General features: G+C 46.8%; 1 protein-coding gene across 1 annotated transcript; it reads right to left on the bottom strand.

Moving 5' to 3' along the window:
- Positions 1–9,210: 9,210 nt before the first annotated feature.
- Positions 9,211–20,889, bottom strand: LOC128409106 (uncharacterized). Its single transcript, XM_053379330.1, has 6 exons — positions 20,325–20,889; positions 18,634–18,975; positions 17,703–17,807; positions 15,203–15,289; positions 12,149–12,289; positions 9,211–9,996 (listed from the first exon to the last, which is right to left on the bottom strand). The coding sequence occupies exons 1-6, from the start codon at positions 20,356–20,358 to the stop codon at positions 9,665–9,667; spliced, it is 1,041 nt and encodes a 346-aa protein (XP_053235305.1). The 5' UTR covers positions 20,359–20,889; the 3' UTR covers positions 9,211–9,664.
- Positions 20,890–22,221: the final 1,332 nt, after the last annotated feature.

The following is a 22,221-nucleotide window of genomic DNA, read 5'->3' as shown; positions in this document are numbered from 1 at the left end:
ATATAATCTGGACTTTGAAAAATGGACGAAGTTGTGGACTAAAGGAATGAAATTTACAGCCTGTACTGCTCTTAGAGAAAATATGGAAAAGATGATGTATCGTTGGTACCTCACCCCTGTGAAATTGCAAAAAATGTATAAGATCGGCGACAAAAGGTGTTGGAAGTGCAAATCCAAAGAGGGGAATTTCTATCACATGTGGTGGAATTGTGAAGAAGTCAAAAAATTTTGGGACTCCATCTACAACGAATTAAAGAAAATACTTAAATACACTTTTGTCAAAAAGCCCGAAGCTTTCCTTCTGGGAATGATTGGTGAGGAGATAAAGAAAGAAGATTATATAATGTTTCAATATGCAATTGTAGCTGCCAGAACTTTGCTAGCACAAAATTGGAAAACCCCAAATATCCCGACCGTTAAAGATTGGCAAATTAAATTGTTTGAATATATGGATTTGGCAAAAATGACGCAGAACATCAGACATAAAAAAGGCATAAGGTTTATTGACGATTGGTCTAAATTCATAACATATATAGAATCAAATACTAGAGATATAAAAATTCCAGTAGGTTTAATATAACCCTTGCGATGTGTAGACGCTATAAAATGAAAAACTGCAGAACTGCTTTAACTTCCGCAGAACCCAAAACCGAGATGGAGGGAAGTCAATCGTTATTTGTTGATATCTAATGTCTGTCTTATGGCAGGTGTAGGTGTTTTGCTTTGGGTGATGTTTGCTTTTTTCTTTGGTATGTGTGAGTTATTTTCTGTTGTTTTTTCTCTTTTTCGTTTTGTTGTTGTCTGATTATAGAAAATGAATAAAAAGAAGTTAAAAAAAAAAGGAAACCCCTTACAGAGCGACAGTTTCCAGAACAATCTAACCATGAGTCCCTCTTTCTAGTGAGCCCTGGGAATTGTAGAACTCTGGGGGGAATTGGGTGAGGGGGGAGTCTCCTAGTTTCAATTTTTTAATAGTTTTTTTATTGTATGGTTTTATGCCTGACTCCATGGAGTTTTCTTGGCAGGGATATTCACCTTGCCAACAAAGGTCCGTATAGTTAAAGCTAGGGTTTTCCCGGTAGTGATGAATGGAAGTGAGAGCTGGACCATAAAGAAGGCCGATCGCCAAAGAATTGATGCTTTTGAATTCTGGTGCTGGAGGAGACTCTTGAGAGTCCCATGGACTGCAAGAAGATCAAACGCATCCATTCTTAAGGAAATCAGCCCTGAGTGCTCACTGGAAGGACAGATCCTGAAGCTGAGGCTCCAGTACTTTGGCTACCTCATGAGAAGAGAAGACTCCCTGGAAAAGACCCTGATGTTGGGAAAGATGGAGGGCACAAGGAGAAGGGGACGACAGAGGACGAGATGGTTGACAGTGTTCTCGGAGCTACCAGCATGGGTTTGACCAAACTGGGAGGCAGTGGAAGACAGGAGTGCCTGGCGTGCTCTGGTCCAGGGGGTCACGAAGAGTCGGACACGACAAAATGACTAAACAACAACAACATGGTGCTTTTTAACTGTAGTTTGTGGAAGCTACAGTGGAAGACAGGAGTGCCTGGCATGCTCTGGTTCATGGGGTCACAAAGAGTCGGACATGACTAAACGACTAAACAACAACAAAATGCCTGACTGTTATACACTGCTCTAAAAAGATCATGCCAGGGAATAAGTAACTATACAACCTCGAGCCAAGGAGATAAGTACAGTAGCTATAAAACCTTTAGAAGACATCCCTGCATAGGGAAGTTTTTAAATGTTTCATGTTTTATTCTGTTTTTATGTATGTTGGAAGCTGCCCAGAGTTGCTAGGGCAACCCAGTCAGATGGGCGGGGTACAAATAATAAAACTGTGACCCTGCAGACGTTGCTCACGCCCATTTCTTACTTTAGCCATGCCCACCACTGTCATGTGGCCCTCAGAAGAATGCAACTGTTCAGGTCCAAAAGATTAGCCTCCTCGGTTGTCCCAGAGACAATGCACTCTGTGTGTGTCTTCATTACGCCAAGGGGGAAGTGGGCGGGGAGAACAACGGCACAAACTTTTGCAATACTTCCTAGGGAACAGTTTGTGTTTGCCAACAACGCACCGTGGAGTCACGCAAGAATATCAACTATGACACAACAGGAGTGTCACACAGTGTTAAAGAGGGAGGTGGCTGTGGTGGGAGTCCTGCCATCGCAGCACCAAGATTTACAGTCCAGGAAATGGGTTCATTTAAAACACACACATGCACAGTAAAGGGTACTTGGGGCTGTTACCTCAGGACTGTAACTCTGAACCAGTCACTGCTTTCAGCGCAAGGCAAGGAATTCCAGGGAGTTTCAGTCCACACATTCTTGCTGAATGACTGTCATGGGTCATTTATGAGTAAAATGAGTAGCACGGATGGGGACTGTGGGTTTTGCACGGCCAGGCCTCTGGGTTTGAGCACACTCCCAACTGTCCCGTTTGTAGAAAGCACAGGACCAAGAGGTACCGTATTTTTCGCTCTATAGGACGCACCCAACCATAGGACGCACCTTGTTTTAGAGGGGGAGAACAAGAAAAAAAATCTCCCCCTCTCTGCTCAGCGCCCCTTCAGTGAAGTGGCAGGAGAAACGGAGCCCCTTCCATTTCTCCTCCCGCTTGCCTGAAGGGGCGCTGCACAGCTCTGCCTCTCTGCTGAAGCCAGGAGAGTCTTACTCTCCTAGCTTCAGCAAAAGGAACCTGAAGCCTCCAGAACGCAGTGGGAACTCGCGCTGAGCTCTGAAGGCTTTAGGTGGCTATCCCTGAAGCCTGGAGAGCGAGAGGGGTCGGTGCGCACTGACCCCTCTCGCTCTCCAGCCTTCAGCGAAAGCAACGCGTAGCCTCCGGAGCGCGAAGGGAGTGCTCCCTCTGCGCTTCGGAGGCTTCGCGTTGCTATCACTGAAGCCAAGGAGCCTGCATTCGCTCCATAGGACGCATTTCCCCTTAATTTTTGGAGGGGAAAAGGTGCGTCCTATAGAACGAAAAATACGGTATTTCTTTTAGGCATGGGCCTGGTGGGTTTTTTCATTTGTCCCACTGCTTTGCCCAGGAAAGCCCACTGTTTCCCGCTGAATCGGAACAAACAATTGATGTTTGTTCCAATTCAGCAGTAAACAGCAGTTTTTTGTGAGGAGAAGCATGGCGGCTAAGGGAGCTGGGCATGTTTAGCCTGGAGAAGAGGAGGTTAAGGGGTGATATGATAGCCATGTTCAAATATATAAAAGGATGTCACATAGAGGAGGGAGAAAGGTTGTTTTCTGCTGCTCCAGAGAAGCGGACACAGAGCAATGGATCCAAACTACAAGAAAGAAGATTCCACCTAAACATTAGGAAGAACTTCCTGACAGTAAGAGCTGTTTGACAGTGGAATTTGCTGCCAAGGAGTGTGGTGGAGTCTCCTTCTTTGGAGGTCTTTATGCAGAGGCTTGACAACCATATGTCAGGAGTGCTCTGATGGTGTTTCCTGCTTGGCAGGGGGTTGAACTCGGTGGCCCTTGTGGTCTCTTCCAACTCTATGATTCTATGATTCTATGAAAATCCCTGCTGCCTATGGGAGAACCCTGAGGTTGCAACTGCTTGACTCACGTTGACCTCTGGTGCACTGAAACCCTGCTCAGTGCAAACCGGTACATGGCTGCTCAGAAGAAAGTTCCAAGTGATTTATGCGCCAGATAAGATAAGGAGCTGTTGGCCCATGAAGGAAACTCCAAAAAGCCATAGGCTTAGTAGCTCCACCGTGAAGTTAGTTACCAACTCGTGAATCATGGTGGCCAAGCTGCTTCTTTCCAGCAAAACTAGCAAAACTGACAGGAAGAGTTAGAGGAGTATTGAACCAGAAAATATTTGGAGAATGGAGAATATTTAAGGCTTATATAAGATCATATTGTACCAACCACACCATATTAGCAGAACCTGAGTGATACTTGTAAACACAACAGATACCGTTTGTGGAGTAGACGGGAACAATATTAAAGAATATAAAAGTGTGCGGGGAAATGACCACAGTATAAACAGTACAATGAGAATTATTGGAAGACTCATTTTGTCAGAAGTCTTTTTTGTTGAAGTGTTTATTTAAGTGTTAATTAGGAAGATTAAGGTTTTTTTATGCATGTAGACCTGCTTTTTCTTCTTTCTTTTTTCTGTATTTTCTTCTTTTCCTTTTTCTTAATTGTTTTTTCTTTAATTTTCTTTTTGTAGTATGAGATTGTAAATTCTTTGTAAATTCTTTGTATATGTGTGTAATTTAATAAAGTGTGTAATTTAATAATGTGTAAATTAATAAAGATTATTTTTCATAAAATTTTAAAAAATGGCTGCCTCGGGGGGCAGGGCGTAACAGAAAATGGTCGCCACCTACTTCCAAAAGAGCTGAAGAGACTGGAACCACAAATGGTGCAGGGAAAGGCAATTACATCAGCCACCGCTGATAGAAAGAAGCTCTTTGCACCCTCTCATGTTCTCCTAACAAGTGGAAAGTGTTTGTTATGTTACTTAACAGTGTTATGTACTGAAGTTTTCACCCTGGGCCAGCAGGGGGATACTGTAGATAGTTTTCACTCAGGTCCACATATGCAAATAGGGGATTGAAAGTGACGTTCAGTGATTGGATAGTTACAGAAAGTGGCTACTGTTGCATTGTACTGGAGCTCTATATAAGCAGGCTGGCTGAACCCTTCAGTTCAGTTCTGTTCTGGCCTGTGAATAAACAAGAGCTGTTTGAAGAATTGCTGTGTCATCTGATATGTTCGCCCACAACTTAACAGAAAGGATGGCAGGGTTGGCCCATGTGTGAGGCGAGGCAATGTACCCTTACCACTACTATGGCATCGTGGCGGCAGTGTGGCCACAACCACAGGTGAGGGTTGCAGTGACAGGGCTGGCAGCAGCTGGGGTGCAATGGCGGGGGCAAGGATGTGGTGGGACGGGGAACCAGATATTTGGGGGTGGGGTCATCAGGGCGTTTTGCGCACGGTGGCCAAATGTCTCAGGACAGGCCTGAGAGGGTGGGCATCTAATCCTGGCATCCATTGAAATGTGTGCATGTTTAGGAGGGGTGTTTAATGTAGGAGAGGCTGAGCCAGTGCAAATAGGAAGAAGGCAGGCAGGAGCACTGTAGGTTTTTGAGAGGTGCTTTGTGGAGGCCTTCTGTGGGCAACGGCGGGCACCAACTTGGCAAACCCAGCTCTAGTATTAGCCAATGGTCGTTGCATTATTCAGGCCAACGGCGACTGAAGGAGCGGTTCCCGCAGAAACTTCCCTGCTGCAGACTGTGAAAGCACATTGAGCAAGCGGCTGAGGAACCTCAGGGTGGCCTTGGAGTGAAGAGTGGTAGTGGGATGCAAGCCTTGCACGATCTCCCACCCGAGCTCACACACACGCACACAGCCAGCCTGCCCAGCTGTTAGCTGGACTTGACATCACGCAGAGGAAGTCCAAGTTCTACCACGGAAATCAGCCAGACTCAAGTCTAAACAAATGAGCAATGACAGATTTCCCCGTAGGTTACGCTGGGCCCACATCAGAAAGGCCTTCCCAGCAACGCGGAAGATGATTTACTCGGGAGCTGGCCTACAGAAACCAAAAAAGATTTGTTGCGAAACCCGGCCAGAATCAGCAGCAGCATTCCATGTTCACAAGGAATAGCTGTTTGAGGTAATTGATATTCATGCATTAAGAAGGGCGAATTGCATTACTTCATATTTTTCAAGATTAGGGTAGGATTCATGCATATAGTTTTCTAGGGGCTGTGCCCCTGTTCGCTCTGCTCACCGCCATTCCCCCTACATAGAGATTCCCCTTCCCAGCCTGTGCAAGTATGAAGCTTGCTTTTCACCTTCCCAACCCATTTCTTCATGCACCCAAGATTGTGGTGTGGCACTGTAAGCCCACCAGTGGGGGCTGCATGATGACAGCCTTACCTTTTTATGTATATAGGAAGATAAGCCCCATGGCGCACCTGTAGCAGCAAAACTGGATGCCTTCATCTGCCTCAGCTGCAACCAAACACGTCTCTCCTGCATCATCCAAAAGACTGACCTCAGACAGATGGATGCCAGCCAGGAGGATACTGAATTTCGTACCCATTTTTTCCCCTTTATCTTTTGATGGCTGGCTAAATTGCAAACATGCGCTGGATTATGGAGAAAGTTAGAGAGTTGCAGAAAAACATCTACTTCTGTTTCATTGACTACACAAAAGCATTTGACTGTGTCGACCACAGCAAACTATGGCAAGTTCTTAAAGAAATGGGAGTGCCTGATCACCTCATCTGTCTCCTGAAAAATCTCTATGTGGGACAAGAAGCTACAGTTAGAACTGGAAATGGAACAACTGATTGGTTCAAAATTGGGAAAGGAGTACGGCAAGGCTGTATAATGTCTCCCTGTTTATTTAACTTATATGCAGAATTCATCATGCGAAAGACTGGACTGGATGAATCCCAAGCCGGAATTAAGATTGCCGGAAGAAATATCAACAACTTTAGATATGCAGATGACACAACCTTGATGGCAGAAAGTGAGGAGGAATTAAAGAACCTTTCAATGAGGGTGAAAGAGGAGAGTGCAAAATATGGTCTGAAGCTCAACATCAGAAAAACGAAGATCATGGCCACTGGTCCCATCACCTCCTGGCAAATAGAAGGGGAAGAAATGGAAGCAGTGAGAGATTTTACTTTCTTGCGTTCCATGATCACTGCAGATGGTGACAGCAGTCATGAAATTAAAAGATGCCTGCTTCTTGGGAGAAAAGCAGTGACAAACCTAGACAGCATCTTAAAAAGCAGAGACATCACCTTGCTGACAAAGGTCCAAAGCTGACAAAGGACCTTGCTGACAAAGGACCAAACTGCGGGAGGCAGTGGAAGACAGGAGTGCCTGGCGTGCTCTAGTCCATGGGGTCACGAAGAGTTGGACATGACTAAACGACTAAACAACAACAAAGGCTCATGAACCTCCATTTATGGCATTTGTACATATTGCCTACTCAGGCTGGCATTGCTTCCAGGGTCTTGGGAGGACGTTTCCCCCACTATCTGATTTTAATTAACCAATCCTTTTCCGAAGAAAATACCGCTGTGAGGAGTTCCTGCATGTGGGGCATGTGTTTTACTACACAACCTTAGCGCTGGAGCTCTAAAGCAGCAGCAGCCTGGAAAACCCTGTCCACAATTGTACAGCGGCTGCATATTACCAGCAAGGAGGGGACAAAAATTAGGAAACACTAATAATTGGGAAGGTGGGGGGTGTTACTATTATGCAACATCCTAATTCTGAGGATGTCATAGTTATGTAATTGTGGTTTACTACATCACTTTTCTGTGGAAGAGTAAGTTCTCAGGCACTTCTCATTAAAAATAAAATAAAAGGAGTACATTGCTAACCTCTTTTTATCATTCAAACTGTATATACTAGGGCCGTGGTTCACAAACCTTTTTTGTCATGGACCACTAAAAATATCTGAGGGTCTTGGCAGACCACTTAATGATTTTTCTTCCTGGTGTAGCAACTAAAATGTACCGTGCTAGACAATGTGTGGTTTTAAATTGTATGTTTGCAGACACGCTAAAGATCACCCGAATGAGGTTTGCAAATTACCACTTACGGTTTGCAGACTACAGTTGGGGAACTCCTGTGCTAAGCTGCACAACTGCTTTCATTTCACACCATCCTTTCTCCACACAGAGATTTTGAAGTAAACTCACGGCGCTTGTAGCCAGCTGCGTAAACCACACACAGCCCTGTGATATGAGTCAGCCGGTTTTGTGCCTATTCTGTGACCCTTCTGGGCCAGCTTTTAAGAAAGGTCTCTGTGTGGTTTAATTGGGTGCAGAATTTACCTTCTTGAGAATATCTGTTTCTATGAAAGCGAGTTTTTAGTTCTCGTGGTTATGAAGATAATCAATATCATAAGTCCCAATAAGTTCTGGAGGGGCAGGACGAGAGTTGACAGAAGGAGCTCAAGAAGTTGCCAACTGATGACTCTGGAAGAGGGTCCAGGAGGGTATAGAATCACAGAACTGTAGAGTTTGGATTTATTACATTTACTGTATATCCCACCTTTCGTCATAGCTGTCAACCGTCCCTTATTTGGCGGGAAACTCCCTTATCCCAGCGCCGTGTCTCGCTGCTGTCCCGGATTGAGGATGTCCCTTAAATTTCCAGGGTTTCATGCTCACCCAGCTCGGGAGGGAAGCAGTGGCTCGGGGTCCTCCGCCTCGAGAGAGCAAAAGAGAGCATGCGCCTGAGCTGCCGCGTCTCCGTCACTCCCTTTTCCCCCTCAGGAGCACGTCGTGAGGAGACGGGTGGCGACGGGCGGGCAGGCAGCCCTTCTCTTGCGAGGCTTCCACCGCGCTGTCAGGGGAAGCCAGAGGCGGCAGCTGAGGAGGCGGCCTGAGGGAGGAGGAAGAGGAGGGGTGGGGAGGGACGCAGAAGGGCGGCGCTTCAGCGGCCGCCGTGGCGCCGCAATCGCCTCATTCTGGACTTGCGGGCAGCATGGGCGAGAGTCTCTCTCCCTCCCTCTCTCTCGGGCGGGGAAGGGCCGATGGAACTCCTCGCGCCAGGACGACGGCAGCCCTGACGTGCTGCTTAGCATCCCCTCCAACCAGTGCAGCATCTTAATGTAGTGATTTCCCCCTCTGCATCCCTTTCATAACTCTATTTTTATAAATCATTTGTCCACCTATAGTTCAAATTTTTACAAGTTTTCTGTCAATCCTACCAATGTATGTAACTCTTTACGATAGCTTTTCAAATAAATTATAAACTTTCCCCATTCTTTATGAAAGAGGTCCTCTTCCTGGTTTCTAATTCTGCCTGTAAGCTTTGCCATCTGGACATCGTTCATCAGTTTTGTCTGCCACTCTTCTTTGGTCGGAATTGTAGACCCTTAGGATCATGTAGTCCAACCCCCTGCAAAACACAGTCAGTGGCAGCAAAAGCAGCATGGCTCCGTGAGTGCCGGATTTCTGTATAAGTTAAGCAAAATCCCTTATTTTGGCTGCTGATCCCTTATTTTCAAGGCTGCCGGTCCCTTATTTTCAAATCTGTAACTTGACAGCTATGCCTTTTGTCCAAGGAGCTCAGGGTGATGTACATGGCCTGCTCCCTCTGTCCGTTTTATCCTCACAACATCCCTTTGAGGTAGGACTAGGCTGAGAGACTGTGACTGGCCCCAAAGTCAGTATCCCAGGCTGTGTGTATACCTATTGGATTTGAAGTTGCTTTTGCAAGGGAAGTAGTTTTTCCACTGTGGAATTGCATTTATATATGGACTTGTCTTGTCACTTGTTTTTGCATGTGATCATGCTTTTAATATTTTTATACATGTATTATTTTGGGGAGATTTTTACACGCACTTGTCTTTATACAAGGAATCGGGGGTGGGGTGTTTTTTTACATGTTTATTTTGTTTACTGTCGGTGTCTTTACAGTGAAACCCTTTTAATGGGAAGCGATGGGCTCAATCCATCAATCAACACAATTAATCATAGTCGAAAGAGACGCCAAGGGCGATCTAGCCCAGCCCCCTGCAATGCAGGAATCTTTTGCCCAACATGGGGCTCAAACCCACGACCTTGAGATTGAGTGTCTCGTGCTCCACCGGCTGAGCTATCCCTGCTGTCACATCATGCATCATTTGGCCTTCGGAGTGCTATTCACACACATAGTACAACTTCTGCTCGCAACATTCGTCTTCCCACAGGACTCCTTCCTCCGTTCCTGTCCCTGCCCCACAGTTTCCCCATAGGGGATCGCTCGGTTCCCCTTCCCGCCAGCTCTGAGGCTCCTCCACGGTGCTCCCATTGGCCCAAACCCAGTAGCCCCACAGCCCGTGGCGGTGCAGCCCCAGCCAAGTCTTCAGACCCTGCTGGAGCGCGACTCTTCCGGCCAGGATCTGGCCTCTGGCATGGCAGGCAGCCAGAGCTTCAAACCAGGTGCGGTTTTCCTGAATGACGACAGGGCTTTGATCCTGCAGGGGTCCCGCTAACAGGAAACAGAAAGAGAGAAGAGGTATTAGAGCAGCAAACTTTTTCACCAGCGGGCCAGTCCACTGTCCCTCAGACCTTGTGAGGGGCCAGACTATATTTTGAAAATAAAAATAAAAATGAACAAATTCCTATGCCCCACAAATAACCCAGAGATGCATTTTAAATCAAAGCACACATTCTACTCATGTAAAAACATGCTGATCCCCGGACCGTCCGCGGGCCAGATTGAGAAGGCGATTGGGCCAGATCTGGCCCTTGGGCCTTAGTTTGCCTACCCATGTACAGTGGTACCTCAGGTTAAGTACTTAATTTGTTCCGGAGGTCCGTACTTGACCTGAAACTGTTCTTAACCTGAAGCACCACTTTAGCTAATGGGGCCTCCTGCTGCTGCCACGCTGCCAGAGCACGATTTCTGTTCTCATCCTGAAGCAAAGTTCTTAACCTGAAGCATTATTTCTGGGTTAGTGGAGTCTGTAACCTGAAGCATATGTAACCTGAAGCGTATGTAACCCGAGGTACCACTGTATTAGAGGCACCCTTTCCCCACCGCTTTACATTGGTACCTTGGGTTACCTACACTTCAGGTTACAGACGCTTCAGGTTACAGACTCCACTAACCCAGAAATAGTACCTCAGGTTCTATTTTACCTCAGGATGAGAACAGAAATCGTGTGGTGTCAGCGGGAGGCCCCATTAGCTAAAGTGGTACCTCAGATTAAGAACAGTTTCAGGTTAAGAACGGACCTCCGGAATGAATTAAGTACTTAGGTACCACTGTATTTCCCTTCCTCAGCTGTGGGTGTGATTGTTTCCAAAAGCCCTACGGATGCTGAGCCATGAGGCTACTCTTCAAAATCAGAGAGGATCGCTTGTGAACACCCACCACCCTTGGGCAGTGACCAGGGCTCACGGCCATGGAAGTCCACCTTGGTTCGCCTTCTTTGGCCCTCCCACCCCAATTCCCCTCTGGCCAACAGCTGACTTGGCAGCAGCTCCCAGAGCTCAAAAGTTGCTTCCTTTAAAAATCTCCCACAATATCCCAGAGCGCCCAATGCAGCGCTGGAACCGGAGATTCTGGGAAATTAAGATGGCAGACTTGCTTCCCATACCCAGCCAATGCCTCCAGGACTAGGTAGGTCATAACTTGTGAGGCCTCACATTGCTATAGTCTCAGGCAGGTCTTCCTCAATACTGTACAATGCGCAGGATGATGAGGTGTTGACATTTCTCCAGAATCTGCATGGTAGCCGCCAGGTGGGCCTTACCCTTGGCTGCATGAATGGCTTTGACCAAGGAGGGAGGGACAGATGGATAGGCTAAGGGGAGATGTTTAGTGTGTGTTTGCATAGCCTCCAAACATGCTGAATCCCAAAACTGGGACATGCATCCTCTTGTCCATGCACCAGAAGTCACGTGACCTGCACAAAGTCACGGAGCCCAAAAGACACACTTTTTTCAGGGTTATGCTCTCACTGTGGCCAAAAATGCACATTGTGCCTCATCGTGCGAGATCGTGGCACCTCCAAAAAATCACTTTGGTGCCTAAAACGGCCGCCATGCTCTCGCGTGGGGAAAAAAGGATGTCCCATTTTTCCCCGGGACCTTTTTGAGGGGATATGTGTTTGTAGAAACTAGCTTATTGCACAAAGGAAAAATGTCGCTTCACACACTTTTTCCCCAGAAGGAAATGTGGCCGTCGGAATGGGGGGGGAACCCTTCCCCCCCCCAATTCTGCCACACAGCTTTCCAACAGCAACTGAACTGTGATCTGTCTCCAGGATGTAAAAGGTAAAGGTAAAGAGACCCCTAACCATTAGGCCCAGTTGCGGACAACTCTGGGGTTGCGGCGCTCATCTCGCTTTATTGGCCGAGGGAGCCAGCATACAGCTTCTGGGTCATGTGGCCAGCATGACTTAGCCACTTCTGGCGAACCAGAGCAGCGCACAGAAACGCTGTTTACCTTCCCGCCGGAGCGGTACCTATTTATCTACTTGCACTGGCGTGTTTTCGAACTGCTAGGTTGGCAGGAGCTGGGACTGAGCAACAGGAGCTCACCCTGTCGCGGGGATTCGAACCGCTGACATTCTGATTGGCAAGTCCTAGGCTCTGTGGTTTAACCCACAGCGCCACCCAAGTACTGGGTGTACCTTTTGTTAAATCGGAAGCAGAGAAAGTTGCCAGCTCTGTGTTTCTGGTCTCTTGCTCAGGCCTGTGTTGGGTTGAGGAGAGATCCTGAACGGCAGTGGGATAAGGGAGCCCATTTCCATCAGTAGTTGCAGGGTCGTACCCTAAGGAGACAAGATACCCAATTATTTTGCATTTGGACTCAGATCAGCCCCAGCCATCAGGCACGATGGTCAGAGGCGATGGGACTTGTAGTCTGGCTACATCTGGAGTTCCACAATTTCCTCGTGATAGCTGGAACTGGGAGACTGAGCCCAGAGCTTAGGTTGCACAGTTTTTAGGGATTAAGAAGAGCCCATCTGGTCTGTTTTCACAGTGGCCAACCAGATGCCCAAAGGGAAACATATGGTATTACTGGCGAGTAGGACTCTTGAGCCCTCTTCAGTTCCAGGACTGTATCTGGATTACTGATAGGCAGGCAAAGCTACTTCCGCCCTGCAGAGGAGGTGGGAATGCGGGTGTCACAGCCCAGCCCCCCGTGCAATTGGGGGAACCCCCGGCCATGTGGCCCGCCCGATTTAAACACAGGCTTGGCTGGGGATCTCCCTCTTTTCCCACATACCAGCTGTTCCTGTCCCCCCCCCCCACTGCCTTTAAGCTTTTCGTTCCTTGACCTTGCTATGGACCTCGCTCGGTCGCCGTTGAGGGGCCTGGTAGGAATTTTTCCACTTGGCAAATTGGCACCAGCCACTTGGTTTTCGCCTACCTCGTAGCAAATCGTCACAACTTTCTTAGTATTGGCGGTTAGGCATTGGTATTGGTATTGTTTTGTAGATGGAGGAGGGGAGGAAGCGCCATCACCTGCCCCACATATTGAAGGGTAGTCCGATAAAGGATTCTAGGGGGCGTGGCCCTATCCGAAGCCTATGGAGGTGAGGGCCTAAGGCACACCCCTGAGTGGTGACCCCGGGGGAGTTCCTAGTTGATGTGCATCAGCAGGACTCCCTCTACTGGTGGTTAACCCTTCCCGAGCTTCAAGCAATCGGGCTGAAGCCGGATAGTCTGTTAGGACCAATGCCTAAGCCAATACTGCTCATCACCTGTAACCAATAAAGTTGTGGGCATATTTAGCCCATTAACCTTAAGTAATTGTGTCATTGTGTTAAGTAATTTATTTCCACTGGGGGGAGGCGGGAACTCACCACGCAATATGTGACCTTAACTAAATATCAAGAACCAGGCCTCTGGTCCTCCCCATTCTGCTCTCTTGTGTTTTGTCACTGTTATAGGAATTTTAAGATCTTATATACGTAATAAATGTTCATAACTGTGCAAGGCAAACACACACACACACACACACACACACACACACACACACACATATATATATATATATATATATATATATATATATATATATATATATATATATAAAAACTACATGTCTGGGAACAGTACAGGAAAACAGTCCTAAAGCCATTTTGACGCTTCTAGTGACCTCAAATATTTCTCTGCAAGGAGGAAAGAAATGGAAAAGCCTCCCCATTGTCTCTTTGTTCACAAATCCTGTCTTAAGGGTGTGTCTGTGTATGAACAGGGTAGGTGAGCCTGTGACCTGGACTCAGGAATTAAGTAGTTATCATCACAAAAGAGTGGGCAAATGGCCCAGGTAATGAAATCAGTGATCCATTATCAGGTATCCTGGCAGACAGGAGAAAAACAACACGCTCATATTTCTGCTGTAGACCGCCCCTTCTGTGATGTATGTATGATGTATTGGGAGTGGTCTTGAGCTACAGGGGAGGCAATTTCAAATGTCTATATAAGAGTTTGCACACCAATGTTCTGGGTCTCCTCCTCCCTCCTGCGTGTGTGGGGGGGGGGCCCTGTTGCAACAGCTTTAATAAACATCAAGCTTACTAGCTGCTTTGCTTTTCTCAATATTCTCTGACTGGTCTCTGTTATTTTCTCCTACCGATAGAGAACCTACATAAGGACTCAGTACAGGCTCTTTGGTAACCCATAAGGGAAAAGGAGCAGTTTTTTCTTATCTTCTTCTTCTTTGGCGATCACTTGTAGCCGAGTAAGATTGTCTTCCATAAACACGGTTTTAACAATGAGTCCATAAGTGACTGTGGAGGCCAATTCTGGATCCACACGTCCTTCCACAGTGGGGACATAAGTTTCCGGGCGGGAGTTGATCATGGTGTGAATTTGCCAAGTGTGCCTTCCTCTTAGCACGTTTCTCCCTTGCGTCCTGAGTTTGAGTGTCTTCAAAGACCATGACATCTTTGGTAAAGGCTGTTCTCCAACTGGAGCACTCGCAGGCCAGCGTTTCCCAGTTGTCAGTGTTTATACTACATTTTTTTAGATTGGCCTTGAGACAGTCTTTAAACCTCTTTTGTTGACCACCAGCATTACACTTTCCATTTTTAAGTTCGGACTAGAGTTCGGAATAGCTTTGGAAGACGACCATCAGGCATCCGCACAACATGACCAGTCCTTTACCTTTTTCTCTTACATCATCACTGTTATGTATTGAAGTTCTCACCCTGGCCACCAGGAGTATCGTGTACAGTGGTACCTTGGGTTACACACACTTCAGGTTACATACGCTTCAGGTTACACACTCTGCTAACCCAGAAATAGTGCTTCAGGTTAAGAACTTTGCTTCAAGATGAGAACAGAAACTGTGCTCTGGCAGCGCAGCGGCAGCAGGAGGCCCCATTAGCTAAAGTGGTGCTTCAGGTTAAGGACAGTTTCAGGTTAAGAACGGACCTCCGGAACGAATTAAGTACTTAACCTGAGGTACCACTGTATATAGTTTTCACTCAGGTCCACGTCAGTTACGTACTTTAGGTGGGAGACCCTGGGTTGTTGTTGCTACAATGTTGACAGCCGGCTACCTATAAAAGCAGGCCGGCTGAGCTGTTTGCTGTTCAGTTCTGTTCCAGCTTACAAATAAAGAGCTGCGTTGGAGAGATCACTGCGTCGTCTGCTATTTCTACCCACTATTTAACAATCACTCTTTTCCATTTCCCTTCTTTACTCCTCCAGGCTGTCTGGAAAAAACTCACCATCATTGGATCCGGCTGAGAACTGCTTACTTGTCACAGGTATCCAGGAATCTGAAGCTGAACCACTTGCCGTGGGAAGGGAAGTCACTAAGAGGAAAGATTTTAAGAATTAGTCCCACCTTCCTCCCCACCCACCCCCAAAATATTATAGGGCCGTAACTTGGACACAAACAGCTTTGTGAGTGTTTGCGTGGTAGGGGAAGTCGATCTGAATTCTTGACTTTAGAAAGCCACATCCTGGGACCTGTGTAAATTATGCAAAGGAGCTGGATTTGCATCGACCGGTTTTGCAGAATTTGTTTGGCTTCTGCCATTCAGGGGATAATCCCCTGACCGCAAGAAACCATGGCTGTAATCTAGGCTTGATGCTAAGTCTCTCATGATTATTCTCGCACAACAAAATGTTCTCTCCCTATTCTCCCCCTGTGTGACCCCCCTAAATTTGTTCTGGCTGTTTCCCACAACCCCATGGAGCAGATTCAGGAAGGGTGCAAGGGGTGAAGAAGGGGGGGAAATTCCTGTTGGGCAAGCAGAAATCGTAGCGCCGAAGGGACAGAGCAGTTGAATACCGCCCATAATGCGGAAGCACCCTGAGCCACAATATTAATACTGTCAACCATGGTTCTTGCTCTGTGTATACATCAGGGGTGGGAAACCTGTGAACCTTCTCACATTGTTGAACTACAACTCCCATCATCCCTAACTTGTGACAGGGATGATGGGAGTTGGGATCCAACAATATCTGCCAGGCTGCAGGTTCGCCATCCCTGGAGTAAGGGATATGGCTTCCTACTTGTGCCCACCGCACTCCAGGAAGCCCTATAAGGCACAGACACCGTTTCCCTCAGTGTTGAAACTGAGGGTGTTTCACCGGCCTGCAATCTGAGATTTTCTAAGATTCCACTGATACCTCAGTGTGTGGCAATCTGGTACGCAGCTCTGATTTTGACCGTTGCTGACAGGTATGTCCCCTCTTAAATCACAGGGTGAACATTTCAGTCTGATGCAGGAGCTGGCAATGAGAGCTTATGCCAGGGGTCAGCAAACATTTTCAGCAGGGGGCCGGTCCACTGTCCCACAGACCTTGTGGGGGGCCGGACTATATTTTGAAGAAAAAAATGAACGCATTCCTATGCCCCACAAATAACCCAGAGATGCATTTTAAATAAAAGGACACATTCTACTCATGTAAAAACACACTGGTTCCCGGATCATCTGTGGGCTGGATTGAGAAGGCAGTTGGGCCGGATTCAGCCCCCAGGCCTTAGTTTGCCTACCCATGGCTTATGCGGTTGTGGTAAATGGATCCAGATCAGAATCAGGGAGACACGGGTTCCAATTCCAACCACAAAATGCATTATGTGGCCTTGGGACGCTCATGTACTCTCGGCCTAAGCCACCTCAGAGGATAATTCAGGAGATGAGATCCTTGGATGCGGTCTTCCAGTGGTCTAACAAACCAAGTCAGCTTCCTGCATTCCTAATATAGTAGAGGACTGGGCAATATGGAACAACACAATCAAGAGGCAAACTAATAGCAATGAGGGGCTGGATAGAAATCTGCTTTTCTTGAAATAACATTTGTTTGTTTGTTTGCTTTATACAAATATTTGTACACTGCTATATCATCAAATAGGGATGCGAGTGGCGCTGTGGGTTAAACCACAGAGCCTAGGACTTGCTGATCAGAAGGTCGGCGGTTCGAATCTCCTCGACGGAGTGAGCTCCCGGTGCTCGGTCCCAGCTCCTGCCAACCTAGCAGTTCGAAAGCACACCAAAGTGCAAGTAGATAAATAGGTACCGCTCCAGCGGGAAGGTAAACGGCATTTCCATGCGCTGCTCTGGTTCGCCAGAAGCGGCTTTGTCATGCTGGCCACATGACCCGGAAGCTGTATGCTGGCTCCCTCAGCCAATAAAGCGAGATGAGTGCCGCAACCCCAGAGCTGGCCACGACTGGAACTAATGGTCAGGAGTCCCTTTAGCTTTACTTTATATCATCAAACATAAATACATCAAAGTAGTCTGCAGCAATAAAACCAGGAAATAGTTAAAAGCAGACATCAATTAAGCGTTGTAGAACAACAATAGGAAGTGAATAGCTCAGTTGGTTAACAACAACAACACCCTGCTCCTCTGGCTGGGTTTCCCCAGCCACTCTGGGCAGCTTCCAGCACATATGGTTAGTTCATGGTGCTGATAACGCCAAGGTTTCAGGTTTGATCCCCCTAAGGGACATTGCAGGGGGGTTGGACTAGATGATCCTCAGGGTCCTTCCAACTCTATGATTCTATGAGATTCTGTTAGAATAATAATAAAAAACCCTAATGCTCAATTGCTCCCCCTAGAGGCAAACAGAGGAATTACCAGGTTTTCACCCACCTGAGTGCCCCTGCACCCACATAATCTTTCCCTGGCAGCTTCAGGGTCCTGTTCCCCATCCCCTCCACCACTTGCTGAAATCAGGCTTGGGAAAAGTCTGCTACAGATTTAGGATACCTACCAGCGATGGTCGACTGCGGGGCAGGAGTCAACACGTCCTTCTGGTCAGGTATGGAGCGGCAGTTTAGCAGGAGTTGGAGAAGAAAAGGAAGAGCACCTGTAGGCCCTGAAAGGCAGAATATAGGAGACCCTTTTTTGAAGTGATTATTTATCCACGCTTTGCTTCTCTTATTACTGGGAACTGTAGTTTCCCCCCTCTCAGGACTTCCAGCACCCTTAAACAAATTACAGCTACCATTATACTGAATGGGGGGATGGGTCGTGTGCTTCAAATGCGTGTCAAACGTTCTTTGAACGTGTGGTGTGGATTTAGGTGCTGAGCTTTTCCAGTGACGTAGCCAAAACGGGTACTGAGACACAACAGGGAGGTAACAGCTGTTAGAATTCCTGCTCCGTGATTGCAGTCATGAGATTATTGTCTATCACAAGACGGTGTATGTTTTGACTCCACAGAGTGGGAAGTGACGGAGACAGGATGTTTGTGTTACTGTGTTCCGTGAAGTGGGACTATTGTCCTTTGTCCTTTTTCTCTTTGCTGTCTGATTCTAGAGCGAGAGAGGGAGCCATGTTGCAGTGCTCCGTGTGTGTTTATATGTAAATAAAGTAGATTAGCCAAAATGCTGAGTTGCTGAAGTCTGTTAAGCGAGATGCGCAAACTCTGCGGATCCCCAAGTGTGCCGGTGTCGGTTGGCATCGGTCGCTGTGATGTTCGGGCAGAAGAAAGCTTTTGAAGCTCCTGAACAATCAACCAGGAGGGAGAGAACATGCCAGTTGGGCATGTGTCTCTGCCAGGATCCTACTCGAGTGTAGACTGAACTCCTGACAAGAGCATGCTCACGTGTGGAGGTGTATTGGTCTTGTTTAGTTCTTGTTCTTATTATGCGTTTTTGTGTTTTTCGCCTCTTATTTTTGCGTCGTCACTCGCCACTCACCTTTGCAGCACACAAAAGGATGCTTCTGGAGGCATTTCTCTTGATACCACAGGCTCTCGTTCATAACCACACAGCTCTCCGAAGTCCTGGACGCTGGGCTCCACTGCGTAAACTTATAGGGGTCGCCATTAAGCCAGACCCAGGAGAGGCCCTGGCGGTACAGCCCAATCCAGAACGAGCAATTGGGGCAGAGGGAGGCAGCCTGCTCCATATCCCTGTCATCCCGGAAACCTGCCAGCCGGGTGCCCTGTCGAAGGCAGTAGCAATGGGCTCCGAGCATGGTTTGCGGGTCCTGGATGAGGAAGTATTCGCGGTCTGAGGACAGGAGCGATGCCATGGCGACTGTGTAGAGAAAGAACAAAGAGAAAAGGCACCCAAATATGTTATGTACTGAAGTTCTCATTCTGGGCCTGCAGGGGGATACTGTAGATAGTTTTCACTCAGGTCCACATATGCAAATAAGGGATTGAAAGTGGCGTTCAGTGATTGGATAGTTACAGAAAGTGTTACAGTTGCGTTGTAGTGGAGCTCTATATAAGCAGGCCGGCTGAACCCTTCAGTTTAGTTCTGGCCTGTGAATAAATAAGAGCTGTTTGAAGATTCGCTGTGTCGTCTGATATGTTCACCCAAAACTTAACAAAATATATCCGTTATCGAAAGGGGGTTGGACTAGACATGGGGTCCTTGCCAACCCCACAGTTCTATGGTTCCGAACCCTGACGTACTCTGTCCAGATTTCATGACTGGAAATCGTAATGATTTATCACATTAAGCTGCCGTTGTTCTGAAAACAACAGGAAGATTTAAAGGAACTATTAGAAATGACTATCAAAGCACTAGAGATATGAGATGACCAGAGCCCCCCCGAACTTGAAGCATGGGAAGTCCCAATAAAAAATTAATAATTTGGCAGAATATTTGGATTAATTGATATGTATATGTATAATTTGGAATACTTAATGTGATTTAGATTGTTAAAATGGAAAACTTAATAAAAATGATTTTTTTAAAAAAAAGCTGCCGTTGCTCTGAGGCGCTTTGGACAGTAAGCGCTGGGATTTTTTTAAAAAATTCCTCACAACAACCCTGTGATGTAGATTAGGCTGAGAGTCAGTGACTGACTCCAAGGTCAGAACCCCGTGAGCTTCGTGGCTGAGTGGGGCTTTGAACCCCACTCCAACCAGTACACCACACTGGCTCTCTAAACGCCAGGATTGTTCCATTTTAACCTTTCAGCAACCCCTCTGAGGTAGGGTGAGAGATGGCGACTTGACTCCAGACAACCTAGAAAGGAGGGATTCAATGCTCATGTTTTTCAGGCCTGGTTCAAGCACCACTGCTTCTTCTCCTCTAGAGGCTGCCTGCTTTATCGGCTGGTTCCAGGTGGCAGTTGGGGCATCCCTACCACCTACTTGGGAGTAAGTCCCATTTAAAAGAATTGACATGTGAACAACGCCTCCTAAAATCCTCTCTTCTACACAACTACGAAAGGTGCAGAAGCCTTTCAGTGGAACTTACTTCTGAGTAGACATGCACAGGATGACACTATTAATGCATTAATTCCCCTATGTCTGTTTTGTTTTGTTTTTAAATTGTTTTATAAAATAAAGAGGCAGACGAATAGATTTAGTTCAGAATCAATTCTGGGCCTATTCGTTGCAAATACTTTTAGTGAGATAAACTTCACTTACCCCTTAGAAGGATAGCTGCCAAGAAAAGCTTCATAGCGATGCAAAAGGGGTTTCTTCAAACCCAGGCAGGTTCCAAGCGCCCAAAAAGCGCCGAGGTGCTAGGTTGCGAAAGTCAACTTCTGGGAAATTATGTCCTTGCTTGGGAGACTTAAAGCCTAGCTGTGTCTGAATGATGAAGGGGACCTCCTAGTTTTGGTCAGGATTCCACCTGAGGCAACAGCCTTGTCCACAAGATTATGCGAAAGGAAAGGAAAGAAGATTTGAATTTCAAATTGAGGCATAGGCACAGAAACATCCTGTCTTCCTGGGGCACTGAGCTGGAGACAGGTGCTTCCTTACTTTGGAAACCAGATCTCAGAGAACAAACAAGAGCTCTTTGGTCTCCATCCTGCACTGCACAGATGTTCCCTGAGGAGCACCCATTTACTGAACTCCTGCTCCATACCTGCCAAGTGCATTCCATTTTTTTATCCGAGATCATGGCGGCCATTTTGGGTTCCACGATCTCTAGCTACGCTCTAGCCCCTAAAAAAATAAAAAAGCGTTTTTTTCGGGGCTTTCCTCAAGGTGAGAGTGAGGTGCAAGCAACCTGACTTGCCTAGGAGCATGTCCCAGATAACGCCCCGGGTTTGGGTCTCCAAAAGTTGGAAGCAGTGCTGGATTTACGTATAAGCTAAACAAGCTATAGCTTAGGGCCCCACTCTTTTGGGGGACCCCAAAAAAATTAAAGGGAAAAAACCCTGGATGTACATTTCCAAAATATAAAACAAATAAAACCTACATTCAGCAACAGTGTTTTGTGTTGTGTAGGCTCCTATGATGTAAGTAATGGGCCCCGCCTGCTAGCCTGTTCGCAAAAATATCACTGTATATATCATTTCTGTATATATATTCTGCATAGACTGATTGCATGGCAACATGTGCAAATGGCTTTAGATACCTATTAGGTCCATAAATTACCATATAGCATATATTGCCATGGATCAGAGCATGCCAGGCACTCCTGTCTTCCACTGCCTCCCACGGTTTGGTCAAAGTCATGCTGGTAGCTTTGAGAACACTGTCCAACCATCTCGTCCTCTGTCGTCCCCTTCTCCTTGTGCCCTCCATCTTTCCCAGCATCAGGGTCTTTTCCAGGGAGTCTTCTCTTCTCATGAGGTGGCCAAAGTATTGGAGCCTCAGCTTCAGGATCTGTCCTTCCAGTGAGCACTCAGGGCTGATTTCCTTCAGAAAGGATAGGTTTGATCTTCTTGCAGTCCATGGGACTCTCAAGAGTCTCCTCCAGCACCAGAATTAAAAAAGCATCAATTCTTCGGCGATCAGCCTTCTTTATGGTCCAGCTTTCACTTCCATACATTACTGGGAAAACCATAGCTTTTAGTATACGGACCTTTGTTGGCAAGGTGATGTCTGTGCTTTTTAAGATGCTGTCTAGGTTTGCCATCGCCTTTCTCCCAAGGAGCAGGCGTCTTTTAATTTCGTGGCTGCTGTCACCATCTGCAGTCATCATGGAGCCCAAGAAAGTAAAATCTCTCACTGCCTCCATTTCTTCCCCTTCTATTTGCCAGGAGGTGATGGGACCAGTGGCCATGATCTTTGTTTTTTTTTATGTTGAGCTTCAGACCATATTTTGCGCTCTCCTCTTTCACCCTCATTAAAAGGTTCTTTAATTCCTCCTCACTTTCTGCCATCAAGGTTGTGTCATCTGCATATCTGAGGTTGTTGATATTTCTTCCGACAATCTTAATTCCGGCTTGGGATTCATCCAGTCCAGCCTTTTGCGTGATGAATTCTGCATATAAGTTAAATAAGTAGGGAGACAATATACAGCCTTGTCGTACTCCTTTCCCAATTATCACGGAAAATATGGATTGATACAATAGTTAAAAGCTGGAAG

Source organism: Podarcis raffonei, chromosome 2, assembly GCF_027172205.1.
Source record: "Podarcis raffonei isolate rPodRaf1 chromosome 2, rPodRaf1.pri, whole genome shotgun sequence".
NCBI classification, from domain to species: Eukaryota; Metazoa; Chordata; class Lepidosauria; order Squamata; family Lacertidae; genus Podarcis; species Podarcis raffonei.
This window is presented reverse-complemented; position numbering and strand designations above follow the sequence as displayed.